At 37.9% G+C, this 22,065-nt stretch overlaps 1 protein-coding gene across 1 annotated transcript in view; it reads right to left on the minus strand.

Moving 5' to 3' along the window:
* Nucleotides 1–8: 8 nt before the first annotated feature.
* LOC143251767 (uncharacterized) overlaps nt 9–22,065 on the minus strand; it is a 39,528-nt gene continuing 17,471 nt past the window's right edge. The window contains exons 3-5 of the mRNA XM_076503010.1: nt 2,639–2,742; nt 1,697–1,848; nt 9–399 (exon numbers count right to left, since the gene is read on the minus strand). Coding sequence (XP_076359125.1) covers nt 1,729–1,848; nt 2,639–2,742 — 224 coding nt within the window. The 3' untranslated portion in view covers nt 9–399; nt 1,697–1,728. The remainder of the gene's footprint in view (nt 400–1,696; nt 1,849–2,638; nt 2,743–22,065) is intronic.

Consider the following 22,065-nt stretch of genomic DNA (forward strand, 5'->3'; position numbering starts at 1 on the left):
ACACCATGGACAGTGGGAACAGCAAAAGTGTGTATTATATAAACACTCATTAAGTACACAGTCCATGTTTTCCTTCCTTCAGAAAACAACAGACATGAATTAACATAAAAAAGTGTGTAGATATGCAACTAAATGTATTCTACCCAAAGCATACAATTTTATGTCATGACTACACAAATAACGTGCTTTCTTTTCAATAAACATATTTCCAGCCTGCAATCAAGCAATGTTAAAAATTTAGGACTCGCTTCAACTGCCAATGTGATGAAACAATTACGACACGTACTTCTGCACCAAATTTTTAGCAAACACTTATTAATAAACCTAGTATTCTTCATCATCATTTTGAGGAATTACTGCTCCGTCTTCCAGTCCTTCGTCAGGAACAGCAAATCCTTCCTGGAAAGAAATGTGTATATATATACAGACATACACACACACCTACATTTGATGTAACTAGAAAATTACAAACTTGATTTCTTGATGTGTCATAGATCATTCTGCAATTTATATATAAATACTGTAGTCATGATATACTGCTAACAGACTGACAGTCATAAATCTGTACAATTTGTTACTGTACAGAAAATATTGGAAACAGAACTACTGAACTAATCTATGAGTTAAGTTTGTAGATAAGTTCCTTTCAAACTTGATACACAACTATTAAACACACTGATAACCTATAGCTGCAGCTAACTTGGGAGAAGAAAACACCAAGTATTTTAAACAGTTTAATGAAAGTGTAAGGAGTTCATTACAGTAGAGAACTACAAAATGATCCTACTGTTAGCTGTTCACACATAAACACAAGAACAGATCCTATTGCTGGATGTTCACACACAAGAACAAATCCTATTGTTGGATGTTCACACACAAGAACAAATCCTATTGTTGGATGTTCACACACAAACACAAGAACAAATCCTTTTGTTGGATGTTCACACACAAACACAAGAACAAATCCTTTTGTTGGATGTTCACACACAAACACAAGAACAAATCCTTTTGTTGGATGTTCACACACAAACACAAGAACAGATCCTTTTGTTGGATGTTCACACACAAACACAAGAACAGATCCTATTGTTGGATGTTCACACACAAACACAAGAACAGATTCTATTGTTAGATGTTCACACACAAACACAAGAACAGATTCTATTGTTAGATGTTCACACACAAACAACAAGAGAATACATTTTATCATCAGATGTTCACACATTAATGAGAGTAGATCCTACTGTTAGATGTTTATACATAAACAACAAGAGAACAGATCCTATCATTAGATGTTCATACATAAACAACAAGAGAACAGATCTTATCATTAGATTTTCATACATAAAATCGAGAACAGATCCTATCATTAGATGTTCATACATAAACAACAAGAGAACAGATCCTATCATTAGATGTTCATATGTAAACAACAAGAGAACAGATCTTATTAGATGTTCATATGTATACAACAAGAGAACAGATCTTATTAGATGTTCATACATAAACAACAAGAGAATATATCCTATCATTAGATGTTCATACATAAAAAGCAAGAGAATACTAGCAGCAATTATCAGAACCAGAACTCACAAAACTACTCAGTTCAGACACTGGTTATACTCCATCTATCAGGCCCATTGATATGCTATCAAATTTGACACACTTTAAAAACCTCCACATACAGAAGACTGACCTCTGTTGCATACAAGACGTCCAGTATTTTCTCTAATAAATTCTTCTCTTCTTGTTCTGATTCCTGACAAACAACTTCAATATCGAAGTTTCCCATAATAGAAGTCTCGTTCCCTTTCGGAGCCCTTCTACTGTCAACTTCAACTCTGAAACCTAGCACAGAAAATCATAACAATGGAAACCTCTAAAATATTATTTATATTGTATATTTATTATCACTGTTTGAAAGCATCAAAACATGTGCCCTGCAGGCTGGACATGGCCCAAAGATGTTTTCTGACTGACCCTCAGATGTCCCAATCCTCTTGAACATGGCCTATAGAGATAGAATGTATAATACTGTCCACACACTTACATACTGCATGACACTAGTCACACCTTTGTATTATGCTATTTTTTGAAATTTGTGATAAGAACTGTATTTAGCTCACTTTCAATAACAGAAAATACATTACAAATAGCAGCCACAAGTGACCTTCTTTCTCAGTCAAAAGCTGGCTAAACTGATTGTGAGAAATATCACAGAGGATATTTGTCTGGTCAAAATATTGTTTATATCTCATCTTTAGACTATCAGTTTTAGTTCAACTACATCACTATTAAATGTTTTGGTTCTGTACGTTATTATAAGAATCTGGAGATAACCTCAAATATACTCAGTATGACAGGAAAGCTTGTACATAAACAGGTAACTACCTGACCCCAAGTAATGTCATTTCAGAGCTTTATTGTATGGAACTGAACATATTATGAGCTTTAGGATACATCCAACTTAACAGTAACTGTGTCACACATCTGGTACGTAAGTTGTAGTATCACTTCAGATTTAAATGGATGTACTGATGATAAACTGATTTCATCATAACTTAACAAATCACATGCTGTCAGGATGTAAGTTCCAAAACAAATTTTTTACAATGATCTCAAATGATATATTCATTACCTGGTTTGACATCTCTTCCACTTTATGAGAGCCTGTTGATGTTACCATTCTGTTTCCTCCACTACCAAGTTTTGATGGTGTGGTCTTAATTCTCTGTGTGGGTACTGAAAAAGTAATTGAAACATGAAACTGAAAGAATATGTCCTACTTTTGTACCTTAATTTATTCCTACTTGAAAATGCCAACTGTCAAAAACAAAAATGGTGCTTTTCACAGGGCTTGAACCTAATTTTTTAAATGATCAATAATTTCCACTTCAAAAATATCTTTACTAACAAATACAGAATAATCCATAAAACTTTACATCGATATACGAGAACGCTGCACAAGTTAACGGCAAAGGTTTATCATTTGATTGTAGTATAATGTACATTATTCCCCACAAAGGTTTATCATTTGATTGTAGTATAATGTACATTATTCCCCACAAAGGTTTATCATTTGATCGTAGTATAATGTACATTATTCCCACAAAGGTTTATCATTTGATCGTAGTATAATGTACATTATTCCCCACAAGGTTTATCATTTGATTGTAGTATAATGTACATTATCCCCACAAAGGTTTATCATTTGATCGTAGTATAATGTACATTATCCCCACAAGATTTATCATTTGATTGTAGTATAATGTACATTATCCCCACAAAGGTTTATCATTTGATTGTAGTATAATGTACATTATCCCACACAAAGGTTTATCATTTGATCGTAGTATAATGTACATTATCCCCCACAAAGGTTTATCATTTGATCGTAGTATAATGTACATTATCCCCCACAAAGGTTTATCATTTGATCGTAGTATAATGTACATTATCCCCCACAAAGGTTTATCATTTGATTGTAGTATAATGTACATTATCCCATAAAGGTTTATCATTTGATTGTAGTATAATGTACATTATCCCCACAAAGGTTTATCATTTGATTGTAGTATAATGTACATTATCCCCACAAAGGTTTATCATTTGATTGTAGTATAATGTACATTATCCCCACAAAGGTTTATCATTTGATTGTAGTATAATGTACATTATCCCCCACAAAGGTTTATCATTTGATTGTAGTATAATGTACATTATCCCCCACAAAGGTTTATCATTTGATCACAGTATAATGTACATTATCCCCCACAAAGGTTTATCATTTGATCACAGTATAATGTACATTATCCCCCACAAATTCAGTGCTTTCAGGTATCCTTTACCTTCCTAACAATTTTGATCATTATTTGTAACTGTTGTGAATAATCATAAACATGTCTGAATTACACACTAGCAAAATATTTCACGTTACTTCACAGACACTGATTAAAGAATAACAATTCATGGCTTTTTACCAGTGAGCTACCAGTAACTTTCAGCCCTAACTGAAATCAGTGTGTCTTGTGTTGAAAACAGAAAACCATGGTCATACAAAACTTGAACTTTCTGTTATTTTATCCTCAAATAACATTGACTCAGGTTACATTATCAGACTCTAAAAATAAAGATAGTGTTACATATAATATGGCAAATATGTATTGAAATCCCTTATTATCTTAGCCACAAAAAAACCCCAAAGTCCTGCCTCTCGTATATACAGAAATAAAAATATTCAATGATTATACACATTATAATATGTAAAAATGAATTTCCTCTAAATGTAACCTACTCGTAAGAAGTGTAAATATAGCAAAAAAAAATAGATTTATAAAAATTAATGCCTTTTTTAGCTTTACTATAAAGTAATTGTAGTTAAAGATAAGAGCAATTAATTAGGGCAAATATCTGTATGTTAGTTGATATAAATAACAACATACCACAGACTAAAATACAGTTAACATTACCAACAATACCTCTCACATAAACCTCATAATTTCAGTAAATCTCTATTCCTAAAGTGTACAGAATACTTAACAAACCCACCTGCTCTTCCAACAGGTTTAGACAATTCTCTAGCTCCAACTGGTCGTTCTCCTTGTGAATTACCAACTTGTATACCGGTGAGTCTCTATTTCTAAAGTGTACAGAATACTTAACAAACCCACCTGCTCTTCCAACAGGTTTAGACAATTCTCTAGCTCCAACTGGTTGTTCTCCTTGTGAATTACCAACTTGTATACCAGTAAGTCTCTATTTCTAAAGTGTACAGAATACTTAACAAACCCACCTGCTCTTCCAACAGGTTTAGACAATTCTCTAGCTCCAACTGGTCGTTCTCCATGTGAATTACCAACTTGTATACCGGTGAGTCTCTATTTCTAAAGTGTACAGAATACTTAACAAACCCACCTGCTCTTCCAACAGGTTTAGACAATTCTCTAGCTCCAACTGGTCGTTCTCCTTGTGAATTACCAACTTGTATACCGATAAGTCTCTATTTCTAAAGTGTACAGAATACTTAACAAACCCACCTGCTCTTCCAACAGGTTTAGACAATTCTCTAGCTCCAACTGGTGCGTTCTCCATGTGAATTACCAACTTGTATACTGGTAAGTCTCTATTTCTAAAGTGTACAGAATACTTAACAAACCCACCTGCTCTTCCAACAGGTTTAGACAATTCTCTAGCTCCAACTGGTCGTTCTCCTTGTGAATTACCAACTTGTATACCGGTGAGTCTCTATTTCTAAAGTGTACAGAATACTTAACAAACCCACCTGCTCTTCCAACAGGTTTAGACAATTCTCTAGCTCCAACTGGTCGTTCTCCATGTGAATTACCAACTTGTATACTGGTAAGTCTCTATTTCTAAAGTGTACAGAATACTTAACAAACCCACCTGCTCTTCCAACAGGTTTAGACAATTCTCTAGCTCCAACTGGTCGTTCTCCATGTGAATTACCAACTTGTATACTGGTGAGTCTCTATTTCTAAAGTGTACAGAATACTTAACAAACCCACCTGCTCTTCCAACAGGTTTAGACAATTCTCTAGCTCCAACTGGTTGTTCTCCTTGTGAATTACCAACTTGTATACTGGTAAGTCTCTATTTCTAAAGTGTACAGAATACTTAACAAACCCACCTGCTCTTCCAACAGGTTTAGACAATTCTCTAGCTCCAACTGGTTGTTCTCCTTGTGAATTACCAACTTATATACCAGTAAGTCTCTATTTCTAAAGTGTACAGAATATTTAACAAACCCACCTGCTCTTCCAACAGGTTTAGACAATTCTCTAGCTCCAACTGGTCGTTCTCCATGTGAATTACCAACTTGTATACCGGTGAGTCTCTATTTCTAAAGTGTACAGAATACTTAACAAACCCACCTGCTCTTCCAACAGGTTTAGACAATTCTCTAGCTCCAACTGGTTGTTCTCCTTGTGAATTACCAACTTGTATACTGGTAAGTCTCTATTTCTAAAGTGTACAGAATACTTAACAAACCCACCTGCTCTTCCAACAGGTTTAGACAATTCTCTAGCTCCAACTGGTTGTTCTCCTTGTGAATTACCAACTTATATACCAGTAAGTCTCTATTTCTAAAGTGTACAGAATATTTAACAAACCCACCTGCTCTTCCAACAGGTTTAGACAATTCTCTAGCTCCAACTGGTCGTTCTCCATGTGAATTACCAACTTGTATACCAGTAAGTCTCTATTTCTAAAGTGTACAGAATACTTAACAAACCCACCTGCTCTTCCAACAGGTTTAGACAATTCTCTAGCTCCAACTGGTCGTTCTCCTTGTGAATTACCAACTTGTATACTGGTAAGTCTCTATTTCTAAAGTGTACAGAATACTTAACAAACCCACCTGCTCTTCCAACAGGTTTAGACAATTCTCTAGCTCCAACTGGTCGTTCTCCATGTGAATTACCAACTTGTATACTGGTAAGTCTCTATTTCTAAAGTGTACAGAATATTTAACAAACCCACCTGCTCTTCCAACAGGTTTAGACAATTCTCTAGCTCCAACTGGTCGTTCTCCTTGTGAATTACCAACTTGTATACCGGTGAGTCTCTATTTCTAAAGTGTACAGAATACTTAACAAACCCACCTGCTCTTCCAACAGGTTTAGACAATTCTCTAGCTCCAACTGGTCGTTCTCCATGTGAATTACCAACTTGTATACCAGTAAGTCTCTATTTCTAAAGTGTACAGAATACTTAACAAACCCACCTGCTCTTCCAACAGGTTTAGACAATTCTCTAGCTCCAACTGGTCGTTCTCCATGTGAATTACCAACTTGTATACCAGTAAGTCTCTATTTCTAAAGTGTACAGAATACTTAACAAACCCACCTGCTCTTCCAACAGGTTTAGACAATTCTCTAGCTCCAACTGGTTGTTCTCCTTGTGAATTACCAACTTGTATACTGGTAAGTCTCTATTTCTAAAGTGTACAGAATACTTAACAAACCCACCTGCTCTTCCAACAGGTTTAGACAATTCTCTAGCTCCAACTGGTCGTTCTCCATGTGAATTACCAACTTGTATACTGGTAAGTCTCTATTTCTAAAGTGTACAGAATATTTAACAAACCCACCTGCTCTTCCAACAGGTTTAGACAATTCTCTAGCTCCAACTGGTCGTTCTCCATGTGAATTACCAACTTGTATACCAGAAAGTCTCTATTTCTAAAGTGTACAGAATACTTAACAAACCCACCTGCTCTTCCAACAGGTTTAGACAATTCTCTAGCTCCAACTGGTCGTTCTCCATGTGAATTACCAACTTGTATACTGGTAAGTCTCTATTTCTAAAGTGTACAGAATACTTAACAAACCCACCTGCTCTTCCAACAGGTTTAGACAATTCTCTAGCTCCAACTGGTCGTTCTCCATGTGAATTACCAACTTGTATACTGGTAAGTCTCTATTTCTAAAGTGTACAGAATACTTAACAAACCCACCTGCTCTTCCAACAGGTTTAGACAATTCTCTAGCTCCAACTGGTCGTTCTCCTTGTGAATTACCAACTTGTATACTGGTAAGTCTCTATTTCTAAAGTGTACAGAATACTTAACAAACCCACCTGCTCTTCCAACAGGTTTAGACAATTCTCTAGCTCCAACTGGTCGTTCTCCTTGTGAATTACCAACTTGTATACTGGTAAGTCTCTATTTCTAAAGTGTACAGAATACTTAACAAACCCACCTGCTCTTCCAACAGGTTTAGACAATTCTCTAGCTCCAACTGGTCGTTCTCCTTGTGAATTACCAACTTGTATACTGGTAAGTCTCTATTTCTAAAGTGTACAGAATACTTAACAAACCCACCTGCTCTTCCAACAGGTTTAGACAATTCTCTAGCTCCAACTGGTCGTTCTCCTTGTGAATTACCAACTTGTATACTGGTAAGTCTCTATTTCTAAAGTGTACAGAATACTTAACAAACCCACCTGCTCTTCCAACAGGTTTAGACAATTCTCTAGCTCCAACTGGTCGTTCTCCTTGTGAATTACCAACTTGTATACTGGTAAGTCTCTATTTCTAAAGTGTACAGAATACTTAACAAACCCACCTGCTCTTCCAACAGGTTTAGACAATTCTCTAGCTCCAACTGGTCGTTCTCCTTGTGAATTACCAACTTGTATACTGGTAAGTCTCTATTTCTAAAGTGTACAGAATACTTAACAAACCCACCTGCTCTTCCAACAGGTTTAGACAATTCTCTAGCTCCAACTGGTCGTTCTCCATGTGAATTACCAACTTGTATACTGGTAAGTCTCTATTTCTAAAGTGTACAGAATACTTAACAAACCCACCTGCTCTTCCAACAGGTTTAGACAATTCTCTAGCTCCAACTGGTCGTTCTCCATGTGAATTACCAACTTGTATACTGGTAAGTCTCTATTTCTAAAGTGTACAGAATACTTAACAAACCCACCTGCTCTTCCAACAGGTTTAGACAATTCTCTAGCTCCAACTGGTCGTTCTCCTTGTGAATTACCAACTTGTATACTGGTAAGTCTCTATTTCTAAAGTGTACAGAATACTTAACAAACCCACCTGCTCTTCCAACAGGTTTAGACAATTCTCTAGCTCCAACTGGTCGTTCTCCTTGTGAATTACCAACTTGTATACTGGTAAGTCTCTATTTCTAAAGTGTACAGAATACTTAACAAACCCACCTGCTCTTCCAACAGGTTTAGACAATTCTCTAGCTCCAACTGGTCGTTCTCCTTGTGAATTACCAACTTGTATACTGGTAAGTCTCTATTTCTAAAGTGTACAGAATACTTAACAAACCCACCTGCTCTTCCAACAGGTTTAGACAATTCTCTAGCTCCAACTGGTCGTTCTCCTTGTGAATTACCAACTTGTATACTGGTAAGTCTCTATTTCTAAAGTGTACAGAATACTTAACAAACCCACCTGCTCTTCCAACAGGTTTAGACAATTCTCTAGCTCCAACTGGTCGTTCTCCTGTGAATTACCAACTTGTATACTGGTAAGTCTCTATTTCTAAAGTGTACAGAATACTTAACAAACCCACCTGCTCTTCCAACAGGTTTAGACAATTCTCTAGCTCCAACTGGTCGTTCTCCATGTGAATTACCAACTTGTATACTGGTAAGTCTCTATTTCTAAAGTGTACAGAATACTTAACAAACCCACCTGCTCTTCCAACAGGTTTAGACAATTCTCTAGCTCCAACTGGTCGTTCTCCTTGTGAATTACCAACTTGTATACTGGTAAGTCTCTATTTCTAAAGTGTACAGAATACTTAACAAACCCACCTGCTCTTCCAACAGGTTTAGACAATTCTCTAGCTCCAACTGGTCGTTCTCCTTGTGAATTACCAACTTGTATACTGGTAAGTCTCTATTTCTAAAGTGTACAGAATACTTAACAAACCCACCTGCTCTTCCAACAGGTTTAGACAATTCTCTAGCTCCAACTGGTCGTTCTCCTTGTGAATTACCAACTTGTATACTGGTAAGTCTCTATTTCTAAAGTGTACAGAATACTTAACAAACCCACCTGCTCTTCCAACAGGTTTAGACAATTCTCTAGCTCCAACTGGTCGTTCTCCATGTGAATTACCAACTTGTATACTGGTAAGTCTCTATTTCTAAAGTGTACAGAATACTTAACAAACCCACCTGCTCTTCCAACAGGTTTAGACAATTCTCTAGCTCCAACTGGTCGTTCTCCATGTGAATTACCAACTTGTATACTGGTAAGTCTCTATTTCTAAAGTGTACAGAATACTTAACAAACCCACCTGCTCTTCCAACAGGTTTAGACAATTCTCTAGCTCCAACTGGTCGTTCTCCATGTGAATTACCAACTTGTATACTGGTAAGTCTCTATTTCTAAAGTGTACAGAATACTTAACAAACCCACCTGCTCTTCCAACAGGTTTAGACAATTCTCTAGCTCCAACTGGTCGTTCTCCATGTGAATTACCAACTTGTATACTGGTAAGTCTCTATTTCTAAAGTGTACAGAATACTTAACAAACCCACCTGCTCTTCCAACAGGTTTAGACAATTCTCTAGCTCCAACTGGTCGTTCTCCATGTGAATTACCAACTTGTATACTGGTAAGTCTCTATTTCTAAAGTGTACAGAATACTTAACAAACCCACCTGCTCTTCCAACAGGTTTAGACAATTCTCTAGCTCCAACTGGTCGTTCTCCATGTGAATTACCAACTTGTATACTGGTAAGTCTCTATTTCTAAAGTGTACAGAATACTTAACAAACCCACCTGCTCTTCCAACAGGTTTAGACAATTCTCTAGCTCCAACTGGTCGTTCTCCATGTGAATTACCAACTTGTATACTGGTAAGTCTCTATTTCTAAAGTGTACAGAATACTTAACAAACCCACCTGCTCTTCCAACAGGTTTAGACAATTCTCTAGCTCCAACTGGTCGTTCTCCTTGTGAATTACCAACTTGTATACTGGTAAGTCTCTATTTCTAAAGTGTACAGAATACTTAACAAACCCACCTGCTCTTCCAACAGGTTTAGACAATTCTCTAGCTCCAACTGGTCGTTCTCCATGTGAATTACCAACTTGTATACTGGTAAGTCTCTATTTCTAAAGTGTACAGAATACTTAACAAACCCACCTGCTCTTCCAACAGGTTTAGACAATTCTCTAGCTCCAACTGGTCGTTCTCCATGTGAATTACCAACTTGTATACTGGTAAGTCTCTATTTCTAAAGTGTACAGAATACTTAACAAACCCACCTGCTCTTCCAACAGGTTTAGACAATTCTCTAGCTCCAACTGGTCGTTCTCCATGTGAATTACCAACTTGTATACTGGTAAGTCTCTATTTCTAAAGTGTACAGAATACTTAACAAACCCACCTGCTCTTCCAACAGGTTTAGACAATTCTCTAGCTCCAACTGGTCGTTCTCCATGTGAATTACCAACTTGTATACTGGTAAGTCTCTATTTCTAAAGTGTACAGAATACTTAACAAACCCACCTGCTCTTCCAACAGGTTTAGACAATTCTCTAGCTCCAACTGGTCGTTCTCCATGTGAATTACCAACTTGTATACTGGTAAGTCTCTATTTCTAAAGTGTACAGAATACTTAACAAACCCACCTGCTCTTCCAACAGGTTTAGACAATTCTCTAGCTCCAACTGGTCGTTCTCCATGTGAATTACCAACTTGTATACTGGTAAGTCTCTATTTCTAAAGTGTACAGAATACTTAACAAACCCACCTGCTCTTCCAACAGGTTTAGACAATTCTCTAGCTCCAACTGGTCGTTCTCCATGTGAATTACCAACTTGTATACTGGTAAGTCTCTATTTCTAAAGTGTACAGAATACTTAACAAACCCACCTGCTCTTCCAACAGGTTTAGACAATTCTCTAGCTCCAACTGGTCGTTCTCCATGTGAATTACCAACTTGTATACTGGTAAGTCTCTATTTCTAAAGTGTACAGAATACTTAACAAACCCACCTGCTCTTCCAACAGGTTTAGACAATTCTCTAGCTCCAACTGGTCGTTCTCCATGTGAATTACCAACTTGTATACTGGTAAGTCTCTATTTCTAAAGTGTACAGAATACTTAACAAACCCACCTGCTCTTCCAACAGGTTTAGACAATTCTCTAGCTCCAACTGGTCGTTCTCCATGTGAATTACCAACTTGTATACTGGTAAGTCTCTATTTCTAAAGTGTACAGAATACTTAACAAACCCACCTGCTCTTCCAACAGGTTTAGACAATTCTCTAGCTCCAACTGGTCGTTCTCCATGTGAATTACCAACTTGTATACTGGTAAGTCTCTATTTCTAAAGTGTACAGAATACTTAACAAACCCACCTGCTCTTCCAACAGGTTTAGACAATTCTCTAGCTCCAACTGGTCGTTCTCCTTGTGAATTACCAACTTGTATACTGGTAAGTCTCTATTTCTAAAGTGTACAGAATACTTAACAAACCCACCTGCTCTTCCAACAGGTTTAGACAATTCTCTAGCTCCAACTGGTCGTTCTCCATGTGAATTACCAACTTGTATACTGGTAAGTCTCTATTTCTAAAGTGTACAGAATACTTAACAAACCCACCTGCTCTTCCAACAGGTTTAGACAATTCTCTAGCTCCAACTGGTCGTTCTCCATGTGAATTACCAACTTGTATACTGGTAAGTCTCTATTTCTAAAGTGTACAGAATACTTAACAAACCCACCTGCTCTTCCAACAGGTTTAGACAATTCTCTAGCTCCAACTGGTCGTTCTCCATGTGAATTACCAACTTGTATACTGGTAAGTCTCTATTTCTAAAGTGTACAGAATACTTAACAAACCCACCTGCTCTTCCAACAGGTTTAGACAATTCTCTAGCTCCAACTGGTCGTTCTCCATGTGAATTACCAACTTGTATACTGGTAAGTCTCTATTTCTAAAGTGTACAGAATACTTAACAAACCCACCTGCTCTTCCAACAGGTTTAGACAATTCTCTAGCTCCAACTGGTCGTTCTCCATGTGAATTACCAACTTGTATACTGGTAAGTCTCTATTTCTAAAGTGTACAGAATACTTAACAAACCCACCTGCTCTTCCAACAGGTTTAGACAATTCTCTAGCTCCAACTGGTCGTTCTCCATGTGAATTACCAACTTGTATACCTGGTAAGTCTCTATTTCTAAAGTGTACAGAATACTTAACAAACCCACCTGCTCTTCCAACAGGTTTAGACAATTCTCTAGCTCCAACTGGTCGTTCTCCATGTGAATTACCAACTTGTATACTGGTAAGTCTCTATTTCTAAAGTGTACAGAATACTTAACAAACCCACCTGCTCTTCCAACAGGTTTAGACAATTCTCTAGCTCCAACTGGTCGTTCTCCTTGTGAATTACCAACTTGTATACTGGTAAGTCTCTATTTCTAAAGTGTACAGAATACTTAACAAACCCACCTGCTCTTCCAACAGGTTTAGACAATTCTCTAGCTCCAACTGGTCGTTCTCCATGTGAATTACCAACTTGTATACTGGTAAGTCTCTATTTCTAAAGTGTACAGAATACTTAACAAACCCACCTGCTCTTCCAACAGGTTTAGACAATTCTCTAGCTCCAACTGGTCGTTCTCCATGTGAATTACCAACTTGTATACTGGTAAGTCTCTATTTCTAAAGTGTACAGAATACTTAACAAACCCACCTGCTCTTCCAACAGGTTTAGACAATTCTCTAGCTCCAACTGGTCGTTCTCCATGTGAATTACCAACTTGTATACTGGTAAGTCTCTATTTCTAAAGTGTACAGAATACTTAACAAACCCACCTGCTCTTCCAACAGGTTTAGACAATTCTCTAGCTCCAACTGGTCGTTCTCCATGTGAATTACCAACTTGTATACTGGTAAGTCTCTATTTCTAAAGTGTACAGAATACTTAACAAACCCACCTGCTCTTCCAACAGGTTTAGACAATTCTCTAGCTCCAACTGGTCGTTCTCCATGTGAATTACCAACTTGTATACTGGTAAGTCTCTATTTCTAAAGTGTACAGAATACTTAACAAACCCACCTGCTCTTCCAACAGGTTTAGACAATTCTCTAGCTCCAACTGGTCGTTCTCCATGTGAATTACCAACTTGTATACTGGTAAGTCTCTATTTCTAAAGTGTACAGAATACTTAACAAACCCACCTGCTCTTCCAACAGGTTTAGACAATTCTCTAGCTCCAACTGGTCGTTCTCCATGTGAATTACCAACTTGTATACTGGTAAGTCTCTATTTCTAAAGTGTACAGAATACTTAACAAACCCACCTGCTCTTCCAACAGGTTTAGACAATTCTCTAGCTCCAACTGGTCGTTCTCCATGTGAATTACCAACTTGTATACTGGTAAGTCTCTATTTCTAAAGTGTACAGAATACTTAACAAACCCACCTGCTCTTCCAACAGGTTTAGACAATTCTCTAGCTCCAACTGGTCGTTCTCCATGTGAATTACCAACTTGTATACTGGTAAGTCTCTATTTCTAAAGTGTACAGAATACTTAACAAACCCACCTGCTCTTCCAACAGGTTTAGACAATTCTCTAGCTCCAACTGGTCGTTCTCCTTGTGAATTACCAACTTGTATACTGGTAAGTCTCTATTTCTAAAGTGTACAGAATACTTAACAAACCCACCTGCTCTTCCAACAGGTTTAGACAATTCTCTAGCTCCAACTGGTCGTTCTCCATGTGAATTACCAACTTGTATACTGGTAAGTCTCTATTTCTAAAGTGTACAGAATACTTAACAAACCCACCTGCTCTTCCAACAGGTTTAGACAATTCTCTAGCTCCAACTGGTCGTTCTCCATGTGAATTACCAACTTGTATACTGGTAAGTCTCTATTTCTAAAGTGTACAGAATACTTAACAAACCCACCTGCTCTTCCAACAGGTTTAGACAATTCTCTAGCTCCAACTGGTCGTTCTCCACTGGTCGTTCTCCATGTGAATTACCAACTTGTATACTGGTAAGTCTCTATTTCTAAAGTGTACAGAATACTTAACAAACCCACCTGCTCTTCCAACAGGTTTAGACAATTCTCTAGCTCCAACTGGTCGTTCTCCATGTGAATTACCAACTTGTATACTGGTAAGTCTCTATTTCTAAAGTGTACAGAATACTTAACAAACCCACCTGCTCTTCCAACAGGTTTAGACAATTCTCTAGCTCCAACTGGTCGTTCTCCATGTGAATTACCAACTTGTATACTGGTAAGTCTCTATTTCTAAAGTGTACAGAATACTTAACAAACCCACCTGCTCTTCCAACAGGTTTAGACAATTCTCTAGCTCCAACTGGTCGTTCTCCATGTGAATTACCAACTTGTATACTGGTAAGTCTCTATTTCTAAAGTGTACAGAATACTTAACAAACCCACCTGCTCTTCCAACAGGTTTAGACAATTCTCTAGCTCCAACTGGTCGTTCTCCATGTGAATTACCAACTTGTATACTGGTAAGTCTCTATTTCTAAAGTGTACAGAATACTTAACAAACCCACCTGCTCTTCCAACAGGTTTAGACAATTCTCTAGCTCCAACTGGTCGTTCTCCTTGTGAATTACCAACTTGTATACTGGTAAGTCTCTATTTCTAAAGTGTACAGAATACTTAACAAACCCACCTGCTCTTCCAACAGGTTTAGACAATTCTCTAGCTCCAACTGGTCGTTCTCCATGTGAATTACCAACTTGTATACTGGTAAGTCTCTATTTCTAAAGTGTACAGAATACTTAACAAACCCACCTGCTCTTCCAACAGGTTTAGACAATTCTCTAGCTCCAACTGGTCGTTCTCCATGTGAATTACCAACTTGTATACTGGTAAGTCTCTATTTCTAAAGTGTACAGAATACTTAACAAACCCACCTGCTCTTCCAACAGGTTTAGACAATTCTCTAGCTCCAACTGGTCGTTCTCCTTGTGAATTACCAACTTGTATACTGGTAAGTCTCTATTTCTAAAGTGTACAGAATACTTAACAAACCCACCTGCTCTTCCAACAGGTTTAGACAATTCTCTAGCTCCAACTGGTCGTTCTCCATGTGAATTACCAACTTGTATACTGGTAAGTCTCTATTTCTAAAGTGTACAGAATACTTAACAAACCCACCTGCTCTTCCAACAGGTTTAGACAATTCTCTAGCTCCAACTGGTCGTTCTCCATGTGAATTACCAACTTGTATACTGGTAAGTCTCTATTTCTAAAGTGTACAGAATACTTAACAAACCCACCTGCTCTTCCAACAGGTTTAGACAATTCTCTAGCTCCAACTGGTCGTTCTCCATGTGAATTACCAACTTGTATACTGGTAAGTCTCTATTTCTAAAGTGTACAGAATACTTAACAAACCCACCTGCTCTTCCAACAGGTTTAGACAATTCTCTAGCTCCAACTGGTCGTTCTCCATGTGAATTACCAACTTGTATACTGGTAAGTCTCTATTTCTAAAGTGTACAGAATACTTAACAAACCCACCTGCTCTTCCAACAGGTTTAGACAATTCTCTAGCTCCAACTGGTCGTTCTCCATGTGAATTACCAACTTGTATACTGGTAAGTCTCTATTTCTAAAGTGTACAGAATACTTAACAAACCCACCTGCTCTTCCAACAGGTTTAGACAATTCTCTAGCTCCAACTGGTCGTTCTCCATGTGAATTACCAACTTGTATACTGGTAAGTCTCTATTTCTAAAGTGTACAGAATACTTAACAAACCCCCACTCTTCCAACAGCTCTTCTCAACAAGGTTGTATTACCAACAATACTGGTCTCTAAAGTGCTCTTAACAACCTGCTGGTCGACAATTTCTAGCTCCAACTGGTCGTTGTGAATTACCAACTTGTATACTGGTAAGTCTCTATTTCTAAAGTGTACAGAATACTTAACAAACCCACCTGCTCTTCCAACAGGTTTAGACAATTCTCTAGCTCCAACTGGTCGTTCTCCATGTGAATTACCAACTTGTATACTGGTAAGTCTCTATTTCTAAAGTGTACAGAATACTTAACAAACCCACCTGCTCTTCCAACAGGTTTAGACAATTCTCTAGCTCCAACTGGTCGTTCTCCATGTGAATTACCAACTTGTATACTGGTAAGTCTCTATTTCTAAAGTGTACAGAATACTTAACAAACCCACCTGCTCTTCCAACAGGTTTAGACAATTCTCTAGCTCCAACTGGTCGTTCTCCATGTGAATTACCAACTTGTATACTGGTAAGTCTCTATTTCTAAAGTGTACAGAATACTTAACAAACCCACCTGCTCTTCCAACAGGTTTAGACAATTCTCTAGCTCCAACTGGTCGTTCTCCATGTGAATTACCAACTTGTATACTGGTAAGTCTCTATTTCTAAAGTGTACAGAATACTTAACAAACCCACCTGCTCTTCCAACAGGTTTAGACAATTCTCTAGCTCCAACTGGTCGTTCTCCATGTGAATTACCAACTTGTATACTGGTAAGTCTCTATTTCTAAAGTGTACAGAATACTTAACAAACCCACCTGCTCTTCCAACAGGTTTAGACAATTCTCTAGCTCCAACTGGTCGTTCTCCATGTGAATTACCAACTTGTATACTGGTAAGTCTCTATTTCTAAAGTGTACAGAATACTTAACAAACCCACCTGCTCTTCCAACAGGTTTAGACAATTCTCTAGCTCCAACTGGTCGTTCTCCATGTGAATTACCAACTTGTATACTGGTAAGTCTCTATTTCTAAAGTGTACAGAATACTTAACAAACCCACCTGCTCTTCCAACAGGTTTAGACAATTCTCTAGCTCCAACTGGTCGTTCTCCATGTGAATTACCAACTTGTATACTGGTAAGTCTCTATTTCTAAAGTGTACAGAATACTTAACAAACCCACCTGCTCTTCCAACAGGTTTAGACAATTCTCTAGCTCCAACTGGTCGTTCTCCATGTGAATTACCAACTTGTATACTGGTAAGTCTCTATTTCTAAAGTGTACAGAATACTTAACAAACCCACCTGCTCTTCCAACAGGTTTAGACAATTCTCTAGCTCCAACTGGTCGTTCTCCATGTGAATTACCAACTTGTATACTGGTAAGTCTCTATTTCTAAAGTGTACAGAATACTTAACAAACCCACCTGCTCTTCCAACAGGTTTAGACAATTCTCTAGCTCCAACTGGTCGTTCTCCATGTGAATTACCAACTTGTATACTGGTAAGTCTCTATTTCTAAAGTGTACAGAATACTTAACAAACCCACCTGCTCTTCCAACAGGTTTAGACAATTCTCTAGCTCCAACTGGTCGTTCTCCTTGTGAATTACCAACTTGTATACTGGTAAGTCTCTATTTCTAAAGTGTACAGAATACTTAACAAACCCACCTGCTCTTCCAACAGGTTTAGACAATTCTCTAGCTCCAACTGGTCGTTCTCCATGTGAATTACCAACTTGTATACTGGTAAGTCTCTATTTCTAAAGTGTACAGAATACTTAACAAACCCACCTGCTCTTCCAACAGGTTTAGACAATTCTCTAGCTCCAACTGGTCGTTCTCCTTGTGAATTACCAACTTGTATACTGGTAAGTCTCTATTTCTAAAGTGTACAGAATACTTAACAAACCCACCTGCTCTTCCAACAGGTTTAGACAATTCTCTAGCTCCAACTGGTCGTTCTCCATGTGAATTACCAACTTGTATACTGGTAAGTCTCTATTTCTAAAGTGTACAGAATACTTAACAAACCCACCTGCTCTTCCAACAGGTTTAGACAATTCTCTAGCTCCAACTGGTCGTTCTCCTTGTGAATTACCAACTTGTATACTGGTAAGTCTCTATTTCTAAAGTGTACAGAATACTTAACAAACCCACCTGCTCTTCCAACAGGTTTAGACAATTCTCTAGCTCCAACTGGTCGTTCTCCATGTGAATTACCAACTTGTATACTGGTAAGTCTCTATTTCTAAAGTGTACAGAATACTTAACAAACCCACCTGCTCTTCCAACAGGTTTAGACAATTCTCTAGCTCCAACTGGTCGTTCTCCTTGTGAATTACCAACTTGTATACTGGTAAGTCTCTATTTCTAAAGTGTACAGAATACTTAACAAACCCACCTGCTCTTCCAACAGGTTTAGACAATTCTCTAGCTCCAACTGGTCGTTCTCCATGTGAATTACCAACTTGTATACTGGTAAGTCTCTATTTCTAAAGTGTACAGAATACTTAACAAACCCACCTGCTCTTCCAACAGGTTTAGACAATTCTCTAGCTCCAACTGGTCGTTCTCCATGTGAATTACCAACTTGTATACTGGTAAGTCTCTATTTCTAAAGTGTACAGAATACTTAACAAACCCACCTGCTCTTCCAACAGGTTTAGACAATTCTCTAGCTCCAACTGGTCGTTCTCCTTGTGAATTACCAACTTGTATACTGGTAAGTCTCTATTTCTAAAGTGTACAGAATACTTAACAAACCCACCTGCTCTTCCAACAGGTTTAGACAATTCTCTAGCTCCAACTGGTCGTTCTCCATGTGAATTACCAACTTGTATACTGGTAAGTCTCTATTTCTAAAGTGTACAGAATACTTAACAAACCCACCTGCTCTTCCAACAGGTTTAGACAATTCTCTAGCTCCAACTGGTCGTTCTCCTTGTGAATTACCAACTTGTATACTGGTAAGTCTCTATTTCTAAAGTGTACAGAATACTTAACAAACCCACCTGCTCTTCCAACAGGTTTAGACAATTCTCTAGCTCCAACTGGTCGTTCTCCATGTGAATTACCAACTTGTATACTGGTAAGTCTCTATTTCTAAAGTGTACAGAATACTTAACAAACCCACCTGCTCTTCCAACAGGTTTAGACAATTCTCTAGCTCCAACTGGTCGTTCTCCATGTGAATTACCAACTTGTATACTGGTAAGTCTCTATTTCTAAAGTGTACAGAATACTTAACAAACCCACCTGCTCTTCCAACAGGTTTAGACAATTCTCTAGCTCCAACTGGTCGTTCTCCATGTGAATTACCAACTTGTATACTGGTAAGTCTCTATTTCTAAAGTGTACAGAATACTTAACAAACCCACCTGCTCTTCCAACAGGTTTAGACAATTCTCTAGCTCCAACTGGTCGTTCTCCTTGTGAATTACCAACTTGTATACTGGTAAGTCTCTATTTCTAAAGTGTACAGAATACTTAACAAACCCACCTGCTCTTCCAACAGGTTTAGACAATTCTCTAGCTCCAACTGGTCGTTCTCCATGTGAATTACCAACTTGTATACTGGTAAGTCTCTATTTCTAAAGTGTACAGAATACTTAACAAACCCACCTGCTCTTCCAACAGGTTTAGACAATTCTCTAGCTCCAACTGGTCGTTCTCCTTGTGAATTACCAACTTGTATACTGGTAAGTCTCTATTTCTAAAGTGTACAGAATACTTAACAAACCCACCTGCTCTTCCAACAGGTTTAGACAATTCTCTAGCTCCAACTGGTCGTTCTCCATGTGAATTACCAACTTGTATACTGGTAAGTCTCTATTTCTAAAGTGTACAGAATACTTAACAAACCCACCTGCTCTTCCAACAGGTTTAGACAATTCTCTAGCTCCAACTGGTCGTTCTCCTTGTGAATTACCAACTTGTATACTGGTAAGTCTCTATTTCTAAAGTGTACAGAATACTTAACAAACCCACCTGCTCTTCCAACAGGTTTAGACAATTCTCTAGCTCCAACTGGTCGTTCTCCATGTGAATTACCAACTTGTATACTGGTAAGTCTCTATTTCTAAAGTGTACAGAATACTTAACAAACCCACCTGCTCTTCCAACAGGTTTAGACAATTCTCTAGCTCCAACTGGTCGTTCTCCTTGTGAATTACCAACTTGTATACTGGTAAGTCTCTATTTCTAAAGTGTACAGAATACTTAACAAACCCACCTGCTCTTCCAACAGGTTTAGACAATTCTCTAGCTCCAACTGGTCGTTCTCCATGTGAATTACCAACTTGTATACTGGTAAGTCTCTATTTCTAAAGTGTACAGAATACTTAACAAACCCACCTGCTCTTCCAACAGGTTTAGACAATTCTCTAGCTCCAACTGGTCGTTCTCCATGTGAATTACCAACTTGTATACTGGTAAGTCTCTATTTCTAAAGTGTACAGAATACTTAACAAACCCACCTGCTCTTCCAACAGGTTTAGACAATTCTCTAGCTCCAACTGGTCGTTCTCCTTGTGAATTACCAACTTGTATACTGGTAAGTCTCTATTTCTAAAGTGTACAGAATACTTAACAAACCCACCTGCTCTTCCAACAGGTTTAGACAATTCTCTAGCTCCAACTGGTCGTTCTCCATGTGAATTACCAACTTGTATACTGGTAAGTCTCTATTTCTAAAGTGTACAGAATACTTAACAAACCCACCTGCTCTTCCAACAGGTTTAGACAATTCTCTAGCTCCAACTGGTCGTTCTCCATGTGAATTACCAACTTGTATACTGGTAAGTCTCTATTTCTAAAGTGTACAGAATACTTAACAAACCCACCTGCTCTTCCAACAGGTTTAGACAATTCTCTAGCTCCAACTGGTCGTTCTCCATGTGAATTACCAACTTGTATACTGGTAAGTCTCTATTTCTAAAGTGTACAGAATACTTAACAAACCCACCTGCTCTTCCAACAGGTTTAGACAATTCTCTAGCTCCAACTGGTCGTTCTCCATGTGAATTACCAACTTGTATACTGGTAAGTCTCTATTTCTAAAGTGTACAGAATACTTAACAAACCCACCTGCTCTTCCAACAGGTTTAGACAATTCTCTAGCTCCAACTGGTCGTTCTCCATGTGAATTACCAACTTGTATACTGGTAAGTCTCTATTTCTAAAGTGTACAGAATACTTAACAAACCCACCTGCTCTTCCAACAGGTTTAGACAATTCTCTAGCTCCAACTGGTGGTTCTCCTTGTGAATTACCAACTTGTATACTGGTAAGTCTCTATTTCTAAAGTGTACAGAATACTTAACAAACCCACCTGCTCTTCCAACAGGTTTAGACAATTCTCTAGCTCCAACTGGTCGTTCTCCATGTGAATTACCAACTTGTATACTGGTAAGTCTCTATTTCTAAAGTGTACAGAATACTTAACAAACCCACCTGCTCTTCCAACAGGTTTAGACAATTCTCTAGCTCCAACTGGTCGTTCTCCTTGTGAATTACCAACTTGTATACTGGTAAGTCTCTATTTCTAAAGTGTACAGAATACTTAACAAACCCACCTGCTCTTCCAACAGGTTTAGACAATTCTCTAGCTCCAACTGGTCGTTCTCCATGTGAATTACCAACTTGTATACTGGTAAGTCTCTATTTCTAAAGTGTACAGAATACTTAACAAACCCACCTGCTCTTCCAACAGGTTTAGACAATTCTCTAGCTCCAACTGGTCGTTCTCCATGTGAATTACCAACTTGTATACTGGTAAGTCTCTATTTCTAAAGTGTACAGAATACTTAACAAACCCACCTG

The sequence above is a fragment of the Tachypleus tridentatus genome, chromosome 6 (assembly GCF_004210375.1).
Source record: "Tachypleus tridentatus isolate NWPU-2018 chromosome 6, ASM421037v1, whole genome shotgun sequence".
NCBI classification, from domain to species: Eukaryota; Metazoa; Arthropoda; class Merostomata; order Xiphosura; family Limulidae; genus Tachypleus; species Tachypleus tridentatus.